This window comes from Phoca vitulina, unplaced genomic scaffold (genome assembly GCF_004348235.1).
Source record: "Phoca vitulina isolate PV1807 unplaced genomic scaffold, GSC_HSeal_1.0 scaffold78, whole genome shotgun sequence".
Taxonomy (NCBI): domain Eukaryota; kingdom Metazoa; phylum Chordata; class Mammalia; order Carnivora; family Phocidae; genus Phoca; species Phoca vitulina.
This window is the reverse complement of record NW_022589781.1, coordinates 1947555-1960675: the sequence shown is the minus strand read 5'-3', so window position 1 is coordinate 1960675 and position 13121 is coordinate 1947555. Positions and strand designations below refer to the sequence as shown.

General features: G+C 49.9%; 1 protein-coding gene and 1 pseudogene across 1 annotated transcript; one reads left to right on the top strand and one right to left on the bottom strand.

Annotated features, from left to right (window-relative positions):
- Window positions 1-1370: 1370 nt before the first annotated feature.
- On the bottom strand, window positions 1371-2601 carry LOC116625436 (annotated as a pseudogene).
- On the top strand, window positions 2493-12241 carry DEGS1 (delta 4-desaturase, sphingolipid 1). Its single transcript, XM_032393972.1, has 3 exons — window positions 2493-2681; window positions 7477-8219; window positions 11551-12241. The coding sequence occupies exons 1-3, from the start codon at window positions 2600-2602 to the stop codon at window positions 11695-11697; spliced, it is 972 nt and encodes a 323-aa protein (XP_032249863.1). The 5' UTR covers window positions 2493-2599; the 3' UTR covers window positions 11698-12241.
- Window positions 12242-13121: the final 880 nt, after the last annotated feature.

The following is a 13121-nucleotide window of genomic DNA, read 5'->3' as shown; positions in this document are numbered from 1 at the left end:
TGAGGGGACTGCCGGATGTGGGAAGGGGACGTTCAAACCCAGGTCCCCACCAGCGAGGGGACCCCTGACTGCGAGAAGGGATCATTCAGCCCTGCGTCCCCACCAGCAGGGTGATTGCCTGACATGAGGAGGAGACCTTCAGCCCCAGGTCCCCACCAGTGAGGGAACCCCTGACGCGGGAAGGGGATCATTCAGCCCTGGGTCCCCACCAGGGAGGGGACCATCAGTCCCGGGTCCCCACCAGCAGGGGGACTGCCTAACACGGGGAGGGGACCTTCAGCCCTGGGTCCCCACCAGTGAGGGAACCCCTGAAAGGGGGAAGGATCCTTCAGCCCCGGGTCCCCACCAACAGGGGGAACTACCTGACCCAGGAAGGGGACCTGGCCGGAGCCCCCCTACTGTCCCTCAGGCTCTGAGGCTGAAGTTTGTGCCGCTCTGAGCTCCGAGCTCCTCTGTCTGATAGGTGGGATGCTGGAAGAAATTGTGTTTTTGTGTTTTTTTGTGTGTTTTTTTGGCAAAATAATAAATTACGTGAGATTGGCAGATAGTCGTTGCTGATACATTATTCTCTCAATGTTTGTGGAAATTTTCAAAATAAAAAAAGTTTTTAAAGATTTTTATTTATTTGAGAGAGAGAGCACATGAGTGGGGGTGAGGGAGGGCCATAGAGAGAGGCAGAGGGAGAAGCAGACTCCCCGCCGAGCAGGAAGCCTGAGCAGGAAGCCCAATGCCAGGAAGCCGGATGCGGGGATCCATCCCAGGATCCCGGGATCCTGACCTGAGCTGAAGACAGACCTTAACCGACTGAGCCACCCAGGCTAAAAAAATAATTTTATATACCACGCAATCACTGGGGTCCTTGAGGATCTCCAAACATATTTTGAGCTAGTTGGCTTTCAGCTGCGAGACCTGGTCCTAGCCTTAAAACTGCCAGACGTTAAGTTTGCCACCCAAGGTGGCTGGAATTTTCCCAGCCATAAGGATTCCACTTCAGAGATGAGAGGCATTCTCTAACGGGACTGATAAAGCCCCTGAAGCAGAAAGGAGAGGAGACAAGGGCAGAGGGGACTGGGGCTGAGCAGAGGGCCTCCGAGAGGAGGACCAAGAGCCCCTCAAGGACCAGCATCCCCCCGTGCTCACCAACAGGGGGAGGGAGGACTGCCCTATAACAGCAGCACGGAACTCTGAAGGAAGGACTCTCTTCTAGTAGTTTGCAGAACCCAAAGAGGGGGCCCAGCAGGACCCTCGAGGGGATCCTGGAGTACCCAGGATGCCAGGGAGGTCATGTCCTTGGTTAATGAGAAGTCCTGGCCAATGGTCCCAGGTCGCAGAAGGCACTGGGCAGGTTGTTTTGCAAGGACAGCCCTCGACTAAGACAGCCGGGCCCGCACGACCACACTGGAGTTGGTCACACGGGCTCCATAGTGACCAGCCCAGAACTGCGTGTCCTGGCCCCGGTGTTCGAAAGACACAAAGCGCAGGCCCATCCTGATGTTGGAGAACACGTGGGTGACCTGAAAGCAGACGTGAAATCGTCGTTCTGCCTGGCATCTGGAAGCTGGACAAGGAGCCTGTACTCACAGCCACAGTCGTCTCGGGATCCCCACCATTCAGACACACAAATCTCAATCCTGCCGCTATCTAGCAGCTCTGGCCACAGACCCTCCTCCCCCAGGTCCATGACCTGCTTTTTGTGACACCACCTATAGGAAGACACGAAGCAGGTCTGCGAGGGGGCCCCAGGCACCGGTGACATGTTCACCCCCACCACCCGGCCGTCCCCACCGTGCTGCACCGTCCACTTCTGGAAGCCTTCCTGGCCGCAGGGGTTGCGTCCGATCGGGCGGCGCTCGCAGAAGCGGCCCAGGAGGCAGGGCCTGCCGTCGCGGGCGGGGGGCAGGCAGCTGCGGACGCGCGGCAGCACGGCGCCCTGCTCCCGGGCCAGGACGCGCAGCCACAGGGCCCAGCTGCCCACCAGGGCGCGCCAGCCCGGCACACCCGGCGGCAGCACGCCAGCAGCGCGCGCGGGGGCACGTGGCCCGCACCAACAGGAGCAGCTCCGGGGGCAGCTGGCTCAGGCCCTGCGCCTCCTCGGGTTCGGGCTCCGGCGCGCGCACGGGGGCGCGCCGGCGTCGGGAGGCCCAGGCGCCCACGGCCCACCCCAAGACCAGGTGCGGGAGCGACTTGGACCAGGGCCCGGGATCCTCGCCCGCGGCTCTCTCCTGTCCTAACAGTAGCTTCCTCTTTATAGTTTTAGCCGGGGCCAGAGGGGCGGGGCCAGCCCGACCAGACCGTGGGGCAAACCAATGGGCCGGAGGGGCGGGGGCCGGCGGGGCGGGACCGTGGGGGCGGGACCAATGGGCCAGCGGGGCGGGGGCGGGGCCGTGGGGCGTGACCAATGGGCCGGCGGGGGGGCCGGGACCGGTGGGGGGGGGGGGGGAGAGACCGGGGGGGGGGAACCATGGGGCGGGGGGGGCGGGGCGGGGCAGGGCCGCGGGACTCCGCCCCGGCCTCCGTCTTCACCGGGAGCTGCCGCCGCCACCGCCTCGGAGGAGCCGGGCCGGAAGCGAGAGCCGGAGCGGGTCCGCCAGCGGCCGCCATGGGGAACCGCGTCGCGCGAGAAGACTTCGAGTGGGTCTACACGGACCAGCCGCACGCCAGCCGGCGCCAGGAGATCCTGGGTGAGGCCGGGCCCGCGCCCCGTTATGTGCGCGCGGCCTCCCGCCGCCGGGGCGCGCTCTCCGCGTCGGCCTGGCTCCCCGGCGTCCGCGGCCCGTTAAGAGTCGAGGCTCCCGGCGGGCGGGGGACGCCGGGGGGGCGGGGGTCCCGGCGGGGGCGTCCCGGGGGTTTCCCGGCAGGGAGGGGGCTCTTGGGGGCGCGGGGGTCCCGGCAGGGGCGGCCCGGAGGGTTCCCGGCGCGCCCGGGCAAATCCTGCGGCTCGGAGACCCTCCGGCGCGGGCCTCGGGAGCGTGGGCGCCGGCGGGTGCGGGGCAGGGCGTGGTCCTGGGCCTTTGGGCGAGCGGGCCTGGCCCGGGGCGGGGGCGAGGGGCTGCGAGCTCGGGGCGCCGGGAGGCCGGACCCGCGCGTGGGCCCCATCCCTCCCGCTCGGCGGCCGCGAGGACCGGAGCACGGAAGATCGGCCGAGCTCCCCGACTGCCCATTCTGGGCCCCTCGCCCCAGGCTCGCTAGGCCTGGGCCGGCCCTGCAGGTGCCGAGCGCGCTCCGCTGCCGGGACCTGCGCCCAGGCCGCTCCTGACGCCAGGGCCGGCACTGTGCTGGGTGGGTTACAGACACGACCCCGCTGGGCGCTCGCAGAAGCTAGTCGGTGGTATCCCCACTTTAGCGACGACGTAAAGAGTGAGCAGCGTTACAGGGGTTCCGATCGGGGCAGATGCTCTCCACCTCTTTGAAAAAATCAGGGAACCAATGGGTACTAAGTCCAATAGGAGGAATGATTTCTCGCAAAGTCCTTACCTAGCTTTTCTTCTCAACATCCATTTGCCCAGTGAGCAGAGAAAGCCAGCCCCTGATTTTTGCTGGGGTGTCTAAAGTTAGAAATTTAATGCTTTTACAAACAGGAGTTAGTAGGTCCAATTAAAATGGATTTAAAAGAATGGAATCAGTAAATTGGTAGCCTGAATCTTTACAGTTGCTATTCAGGATAGCCTTTTAAGAGATTTGGTTATTGGATGTGTGCTTTTTTATTTTTAATTAAAACATATTTTGCAAATCACTTACACAGGAGAAACAGCATATGATACATTTGATCCATGCCTTAGACAATCAACATGCCCCATAAGAACAATTTGGTGTCCACCTTGTAAAAACCCAATGCCTCAATACTGGAACTTAGCCATGGATTTAATATTCAGATAATCAAGGAAGTGAAAAGGTGCTTATTGATGCTTATCTTGACAATGAGCCTTTTCCCACATACTTAACATCACTGAACCATTTCACTGGGAAAGTAAAAGGATGACACATTCCTCAATGAAAATATAGTCCCTTTCCCTGCAGGTGCAAATCCTGCTCAGTGTCCCATTTCTGGAGTGGAGATGCAATAACCTCAGGAAAGATGCGAATACTTAAATGATAAAGAGATATTTCTGGAATTGGTTGGGTTTTGGGGGGAGAGAGAGAGAGACATGAGGGAACATGGATCTGTTTTTTAACAACTGACATCTGTATGCTAAATGTATATTTGGAGTTACATTACAGTTCATTTGAAAGGCATTTACTTGAGGGGCGCCTGGGTGGCTCAGTCGGTTGAGCATCTGACTCTTGATTTCAGCTCAGGTTCAGGATCTTGAGACTGAGCCCCCCGTTGGGTTCCAGGCTGGCATGGAGCCTGCTTAAGATTCTCTGTCTCCCTCTCCCTCTGCCCCACCTCCTCCTCCCTCTCTAAAGAAAAAATAAATAAAAAAATAAAAGAAAAATAAGTAAATAAATGACCTCCTTAATGAAGGCTAGGAACGAGACCATTAGTGGGTCAAATAATAGTGCACAAGAAGTGCTCCTTTTAATGCCGTACATCCACAGAGAAACATGTTTAACAGCTTCATTAAGATACAATTCACAGGGTGCCTGGGTGGCTCAGTTGGTTGGGTGACTGCCTTCGGCTCAGCTCATGATCCTGGAGTCCCGGGATCGAGTCCCGCATCTGGCTCCCTGCTCAGCAGGGAGTCTGCTTCTCCCTCTGACCCTTCCCCCTCTCATGTGCTCTCGCTCTCTCATTCTCTCTCTCAAATAAATAAATAAAATCTTAAAAAAAAAAGATACAATTCACAAACTATAAAATTTATCCATTTAAAGTGTACAATTCAGTGTTCTTTAGGGTGTTCACACAGTTGTGTACCTATCAACACAATCTAAGTTTTAGAACAATTTTGTCACCCCAGAAAGAAACCCCATACTCAAAAGCAGTCCCTGTGTTCCCCAGTCACACTTCTCAGCCCTAGGCAACCACTGATTTACTTTCTGTCTCTGTAGATTTACCTATTCTAGACAATTTTTTAAAAAGATTTTATTTGTGCGCGAGAGAGAGCATGAGCAGGGGGAGGGACAGAGGCAGAGGGAGAAGCAGACTCCCTGCTGGGCAGGGAGCCCGACATGGGACTGGATCCCAGGACCCTGTGATCATGACCCGAGCTGAAGGCAGACACTTAACCAACGAGCCACCCAGGTGCCCCTATTCTGGACATTTCTTACAAATGAAATTATACAATCCTTGGTCTTTTGTGACTGTCTTCTTTCCCTTAATGTTTTCATGGTTCATGTATGTTGTAGTAGGTCAGTATTTTATTCCTTTTATCGGCCAAGTAATAGTCCAGTGTATGGCTATTCTGCATTTCATTTATTCATTCTTCAGTTGCTAGACTGTGGGGTGGTTTTCACCTTATGACTATTACGAATAATGCTGCTATGAACCCTCACATGGAAGTTATTAGATGGATGTGTTTTCATTCCTCTTGGATAGCTGCCGAGGAGTGGAATTGCTGGGTCATTGGTAGCTCTGTGTTTAGCATTTTGAGGAACAGCCAGATTCTTCCAACCCAGCCGCACCATTTTACATTGTCAACAGCAACGTCTGTGGGTTCCGGTTTCTTCATATCCTGGCTACTGCCTGTCTTTGTCATTGTAACCATTCTAGCATGTGTGAAGGGGCATTTCATTTTGGTTTCAGTTTGCGTTTTCCTAATGACTGATAATGTCGAGCATCTCTCATGTGCTCATTGGCCATTTGACACTTATGATTTGGGGATAGTATCTAAGAAGCCACGAAGGTTATGGAGATTTACTTCTGTTTTCTTATAAGAGTGTTAATAGTTTTCTTGTATTGAGGTCTGTGATCTGTTTGAGTTACTTTTTGTGTACGGTGTGAGGAAGGGGTCCATCTTCAGCCTTTTGCATGTTAATAACCAGCACCATTTGTTGCAAAAACTCTTCTTTCCCTGAAGTATCAGTACCCTTGTAGTATTGATTTTTATGTACTAAAATAAGCTTTGCAGACATTTGGTACAGAATTACTTGGAGCAACTTGATTTGTCTGAGAGAACGAGGCATGTGAGTTTCATCATTTTAGAATACTATAAAATGTGTATTGCCTTTTATCCTTTGTCAGATGTGTCAATTTAACCAAGTTTTAAATAAGGTAAAGATGCCAGAGCTCTGTCTAAACAGAAATACACAGAATTATTACTTCCTGAATGAATTCTTCAAGGAATTATTTCTTATCCACCAGTTTTGTTGTTGGGGAATTGCTCCCCAAATGCTCATATTTTAATGAATGACTTGATAGGAAAATTAGTTTTAGACAAATTCACTTCTAGGCCTGTAGGATTACCTTTTTTTCATCTATTGCCTACAAAATTATTAACATTTGATAAAATGAACTAAACCAATGAAGATTAATTGTTAGGGAGTGGAGAGAAAAAATGGGGAGTCTCATGTTGTATATATAAAACCGGACTTCAGTAGCCTGCCTTGCAGTGTAAGCTTTGGTTGAATTCCTCCTTTCAAATGTAGAGAAAAGAGGGTGAAGCTGCTCTTTTCCCTTCTTTATCTTTTCAAAAACATTCTGAGTGACTTAACTCAAGAAGAAGGTCCTTGCTCCTCATGCTGTCCTGTATCAAACCTACTCAGCAACATGTACAACCAAAGACACTCATCACACCTCGGCCTCCCTCTTGGAGAGTAAGATCCAGCGAAGAGTTTGCATTTGCCCTTAGAGGACACTTGCCTGAAATGCAGAATTTTTGCTATTGGCCTTTTTCGTCATACTTGGATATTTGCATGTAGATTCAACAGTGCAAATAAGAATCTAACAAATTAGCACCGTGCAGTTCTCACACATTATCCTGATTTCCTGATGGCTGTCAGAAGGCCACACGGGCAAAAATCTTAGCTATCTGAATGTCTAAAAATAGGGAAGTGGGTAGAAGTTACAACTGGCAACTAGAAGTGATTCAGTCATTATAAAGGAAATTATAAAATCTAAGTATGTGTCCTCTATAACATACATATCGTATGTGTCTAAGTACATTGCATATACATCATACATAAGTATCTACATATACTGTACCTTCTGTCAGACACTAGAATATAGAATAGATTTATCAGACTGTGATTGCAACTTTGCAAAACTTACCAATTTTATATACAAACAACTGTTAGGAGTAAAAAGGGAATTAGGTAACATGAAATCTTTACTCATTTGTGATTTTCTTTCTGTTCGTGTGGAGAGTCTAGATTTTGAGGCTAATTTTTCCTGCACAAATTTGTTGTGACATGGTATTCAGTAATTTTACTATTGGAATATACTCCTCCCCGTAGTGGATAAAGTCTCTAATGGAGGGCATATCACGATTGGGAAAAAGAAAAAAATAATGTGTTAATTTAATGGGTGTTGATTTAATTATAATTGCAGAACTCGTGTGTGCTCTTCTCAGTTCCTGGTTTGTTTGTTTTTCTTTACAGCAAAGTATCCAGAGATAAAGTCCTTGATGAAACCTGATCCCAACTTGATCTGGATTATAACCATGATGGTTCTCACTCAACTGGTTGCGTTCTACTTAGTGAAGGACCTAGACTGGAAGTGGGTCATATTTTGGGCGTATGCCTTCGGCAGCTGCATTAACCACTCTGTGACTCTGGCTATTCATGAGGTCTCCCACAATAGTGCCTTTGGCCACTACAGAGCTATGTGGAATCGCTGGTTTGGAATATTCGCTAATCTTCCCATTGGCGTTCCCTATTCAGTTTCCTTTAAGAGGTATCACATGGACCATCATCGCTACCTTGGGGGTGATGGCATTGATGTGGATATTCCCACCAATTTTGAAGGCTGGTTTTTCTGTACCACTTTCAGAAAGTTTATATGGGTTGTCCTTCAGCCTCTCTTTTATGCTTTTCGACCTCTGTTCATCAACCCTAAACCAATTTCTTACCTGGAAATTATTAATACTGTGATCCAGGTCACTTTTGACATTATAATTTACTATGTTTTGGGAATTAAATCTTTGGTCTACATGTTGGCAGCATCCTTACTTGGGCTAGGCTTGCACCCGATTTCTGGACATTTTATAGCCGAACATTACATGTTCCTCAAGGGACATGAAACCTATTCGTATTACGGGCCTCTGAATCTGCTCACCTTCAACGTGGGTTACCATAACGAGCACCATGACTTCCCCAACATTCCCGGAAAAAGCCTTCCACTGGTAAGTAAAGAGATTGGACACATACTCTAATTTCTGATGGTTATATGACCAAAATCAGTCTCAACGTGCCCATTTTAAAAGGAATCTAGTGGGGGCGCCTGGGTGGCTCAGTCTGTTAAGTGTCTGCCTTCGGCTCAGGTCATGATCCCGGGGCCCTGGGATCGAGCCCCACCCCTCCCCCCTCAGGCTCCCTGCTCAGCGAGGAGCCTGCTTCTCCCTCTCTCTCAAATAAATAAATAAAACCTTAAAAAATAATAAAACAAAAGGGATCTAGTGTATTTTGCCCATCTAAGCTGCTCGTCAAAGCAAAGGACAAGTGTGCGTCCTGAGTGTGCCCTCCTCAGAGTCCTCGGTGTTCACTCTCTCAGTCCCGAAGCCTAGCGGTGGCCCTTAGGGGTCCAGAGTGCTGGAGAATCTGCCGACTTATAAACAAGTCAGAGATTGAGAAAGGAGTTCTCGTGTGAAGTGAGCACAGGTTCACGTCGCTTTCATCGCTGTTAAGTTGATGGGCTTAGCTAAGATTTATGTGCTGTCTTGTTCGGAAATGCAGACGTCCCTCGTAATTGGCCTGCACAGTGAATGGACAGTTTCCAGGGCGGCAAACTTTCTTCAGGCAGGGCCTGCCTGTTCCCCACGCAGCAGATTTGAGTATAGTGTTTGTGGAGGATGTGAAAGAGCACAGTTTGACCCCCATCCTTCCATCCTCTGCAAAGGCCCACCTTTGTAACTTCTCTTATTTTTCAGGTTAATTCTTTTATTAGACTTCCCTTCCTCAAAATGGGTGGCTTTTACAGTTTACTACCAAAAAATGTTTCCATAATTCGAAAAAGGGGAATATGTATGAAAGATAATACTAGTTTTTCCTAATTTTTTAAGCTATGATATAAGGGAGCTAACAATTTTTTTTAAGATTTTATTTATTTGACAGCGTGAGCACAAGTCGGGGGGAGGGGCAGAGGGAGAAGCAGACTCCCCGCTGAGCAGGGAGCCTGAAGCGGGACTTGATGCCTGGACTCCAGGATCATGACCTGAGCCGAAGGCAGATGCTTAACCGTCTTGAGCCACCCAGGTGCCCCGTAGGGAGCTAACTATCGCCAGATATTTTATGCCATCATATCTACCCAATCGAATTTTATGGATTTCCTCCTAAGTTTTTAACTATTGACTGATTACAATACAAAAACACACAGCATGAGAACTAAGTGTGACCTCTGATTATTGACTGGATTCCCACTCGAGGAAAGAAACATCTAGAGAGGACATTGGGTCAGTGGGGAAGCTTTAAACTGAGTAGTGCATCCTCGAGAATATTGTGTTAATGTTAACTTTCTTGGGTGTGAAAACAGTAGGATGGTTTTGTAACACAACGTCTTTATTCGTAGGAGGTAGGTGTTGAATAGTGGGGTGGAACGTTAGGGGTGAGTTGTCACATGCCTGCAACTTACTCTCAAAAGGCTCAGCAGAGAAAGCATACTATGTGGTGTATGTCTGTGCAGAGACAGAGAGTGACTCATGGTGGTAGTTGGTGGGCCTGGGTAAAGGGCATAGAGGTATCTCTGTTCTGCTCTTTCAACTTTTCTGTAGGTGTCACGTTTTTCAAAATAAAATGTTTGGGGAAAAACCTTGCAACTGGAGCCAACTTTGAAAGCAGGTGTAATGTGCCCGGTGTTGCTCCGCCCATGCACACGCCTGACGACAGAGGAGGCCTTGTGCGCCTCTTCCTTAAAGAAGTGAATTTCCACTTATTTTTAAAGAGGATACAAAGCTGGCTGCCCTTTGAACAAAATCATTTTTCAACATCAGCCACACAGTGGGTCCTTGGAACAACACAGGAGCTGGGGTGCCAACTCCCCACAGGGTTGAAAATCCACATGTGATTTTTGACGCCCCCAAAATGTAACTACTAGCCCGCTGTTGATTGGAAGCTGACCGGAGACGTGAGCAGTATTTTGTATGTTATCCGTGTCCTATACGGTGTTCCTGCAGCACGGTGAGCTCGAGAAAAGAAAATGTTAGGAAAATCCTAAGAGAAGACACATTTACAGGACCGCACTGTGTTTAGCGAAAACATGTCCGCGTATGCGTGGACGTGTTGTTCAAGGGTCAACTGTACCTTAACTTATGGGTTTCTTTTTTTTTTCAATTGTTTTTAAAAGATTTTATTTAAGTATTTGAGAGAGAGAGGGAGAGAGAGAGCACGGGCGGGGGGACGGGCAGAGGGAGAAGGAGAAGCAGACTCCCCGCAGAGCAGAGAGCCCGACGTGGAACTCGAGCCCGGGACCCTGAGATCATGACTTGAGCCGAAGGCAGACGCCCAACTGACTGAGTCACCCAGCCGCCCCCATCTTCCGGGGTTTCTTGAACAGCCCCCAAACTGAGAATTTGCTCGCTTCAGACATCACTTGCCATAAGGCCCATGGTGAGCAGCATCTGTTCTGTTCCTGCCCGCTTCCTGCTGTCTCACTGCTGAGCTGCACTGACAGGTGTCCTCAGAGCTCTGGTCTTCCCTTACCGGCTCTTCCTGTCAGGTGTGCATCAGGGAGCATTCGGTCCTGTGTGCTCAGCAAATCCCTGGTATTTACTGGATCATATTGCAGGAGTTACAGTGCGTGGTGTTAATGGGTGTGTGTGACAAGGCTTCTTACAACAGCCTTATTAAGATGTAACTTACATGTATAGCTCAGCTATTTAAAAGGCACCATTAAGGGGCGCCTGGGTGGCTCAGTCGTTGGGCATCTGCCTTCGGCTCGGGTCATGATCCTGGGGTCCTGGGATCGAGCCCCGCATCAGGCTTCCTGCTCAGCGGGAAGCCTGCTTCTCCCTCTCCCACTCCCCCTGCTTGTGTTCCCTCTCTCGCTGTGTCTCTCTCTGTCAAATAAATAAATAAAACCTTTTAAAAAAAAAAAATAAATAAATAAAAGGCACCATTCATGGGGTGGCTCAATTGGTTAAGCGTCTGCCTTTGGCTCAGGTCATGATCTCGGGGTCCTGGGATCGAGCCTCGCATCGGGCTCCCTGCTCAGAAGGGAGCTTGCTTCTCCCTCTGCCTCTCTCTCGCTCTCTGAAACAAACAAATAAATAAAATGTTTTTTAAAAATAATAGAATAAAATGCACCATTCAGAGCTTGATGGGAGAGCGTCTGTGATCCTAGAGGCTCGAGTATATGTCACTGTTGAAATGCTTGGTGCCAGGATCCCTCGGGATCCCAGCGTTTGGGGCAAGAGGAGGGCAGAGGGTGGTTTCTCTTCTCGGTGTTTGTGCCCGCGTCGGTCCGTGACGCCCAGTCCCACTCCGCCAGCACTCATTCTTGCTGCGCGTTTGGCCTTGCAGGTGAGGAAGATCGCTGCCGAGTACTATGACAACCTCCCCCACTACAACTCGTGGATAAAAGTACTGTATGATTTCGTGACGGACGACACCATAAGTCCCTACTCGAGAGTGAAGCGGCATCCAAAAGGCAAGGTGGTACTGGAGTGAAGGTCCTCATGGCTAAAGGAATTCCTCTGTGGAGCTTCACAAGGGCTGGAAAGTGGGCTTTCTGCGTTATTAATCGAAGCCCAGAGAAGGTCCCGAGCGTGAGCCCCACGGTCCCTGGAGCTTCCCCGGCCTCCCACGGTCAGCCTGTCTAGCCCGCGTTCAGCTTTGCTCACACGGAGCGTGTGCGTCGCATCATCATTGTTGAGGATGGTTCCCCTGACGTCTGACATTTTGTAAGCATATCATAAAAAAGTTTTAAAAAAGCTATTTCTAGTACATTATTTTCACTATAAAGTTGTACTTTATTAAAACAGCTAATAAAATGAGCTATTAATCACAGTAGTATTTATCACATTTTCATACTTTACTGTCTTTATCTAATACGGTACTAGGGTGAGTTTACTTTAAAATGTCCCCCCCAAAAAGATCTGGAAATATCTTTCCCTGTAAGCTGAATTTTTTATTTTTACTATTATATGTGAAACTGAGATGACACACTCCTGAATCCTGCAGAGACTCATAAATAAAAGACTTTTGTGTTCAATCACGTCCAACACTGAACTTCCTTTTTCAGACGCAGCGACTCTCCGATTAGAAGCAGCTCCCCGGGGGGAGCGCCATGTCATTTGATGGCAGCAGAACGGGGGTGTGGTCTGATGGGGTACAGCTAGCTCCATGGGGCCGGGACCCTGGGGCTGAACTGTCACTGGGGTAGACTGCGCGTGACGTGGTGAAGTATTCTATTTCTTCATTTTTATTTTTCATTTTCTTTTTCTATTAGAGAGAGGCAGAGGGAGAGAGAGAATGCCAAGCAGGCTCCACACCCAGTGGGGAGCCCAACTAGGGGCTGGATCTCATGACCCTGAGGTCATGACCTGAGCCGAAATCAAGGGTCGGATGCCTTAACCGACTGAGCCACCCGGACGCCCCATGGTGAAGTATGTTAAAAATAATATGTGGTATCAAAAAATCAAGTAGTCTATAATTTGTACACAACACCAATCCTCAAGCACCCCCCTTCCTTTTTTTTGAGAGAGCACAAGCGGGGGTGGGCAGAGGGAGAAGCAGGCTCCCCGCTGAGCAGGGAGCCTGACGTGGGGCTTGATCCCAGGACCCTGGGACCACGACCTGAGCCGAAGGCAGATGCTTAACCATCTGAGCCACCCAGGCGCCCCACCCTCAAGCACCCTTATGAGATGTTACAAAGTCCGATTTCTGTAATCACCAGCTGGACTGCATCCTCGTTCTCAGAAGGACAGGCAAACCTGCTCTGCACACCTCGTTTCATCCCCAAAGTACTTTGCTTTCCCTTCCTGGTCCTCTTGCCTGGGAAAATTCCTAGAATCAGAACTATTGCTTAAAGAACCATTGTGTGAATGGTTTAGGGTGATAACAGAGCCAACGTTACAATTCAAATACACATG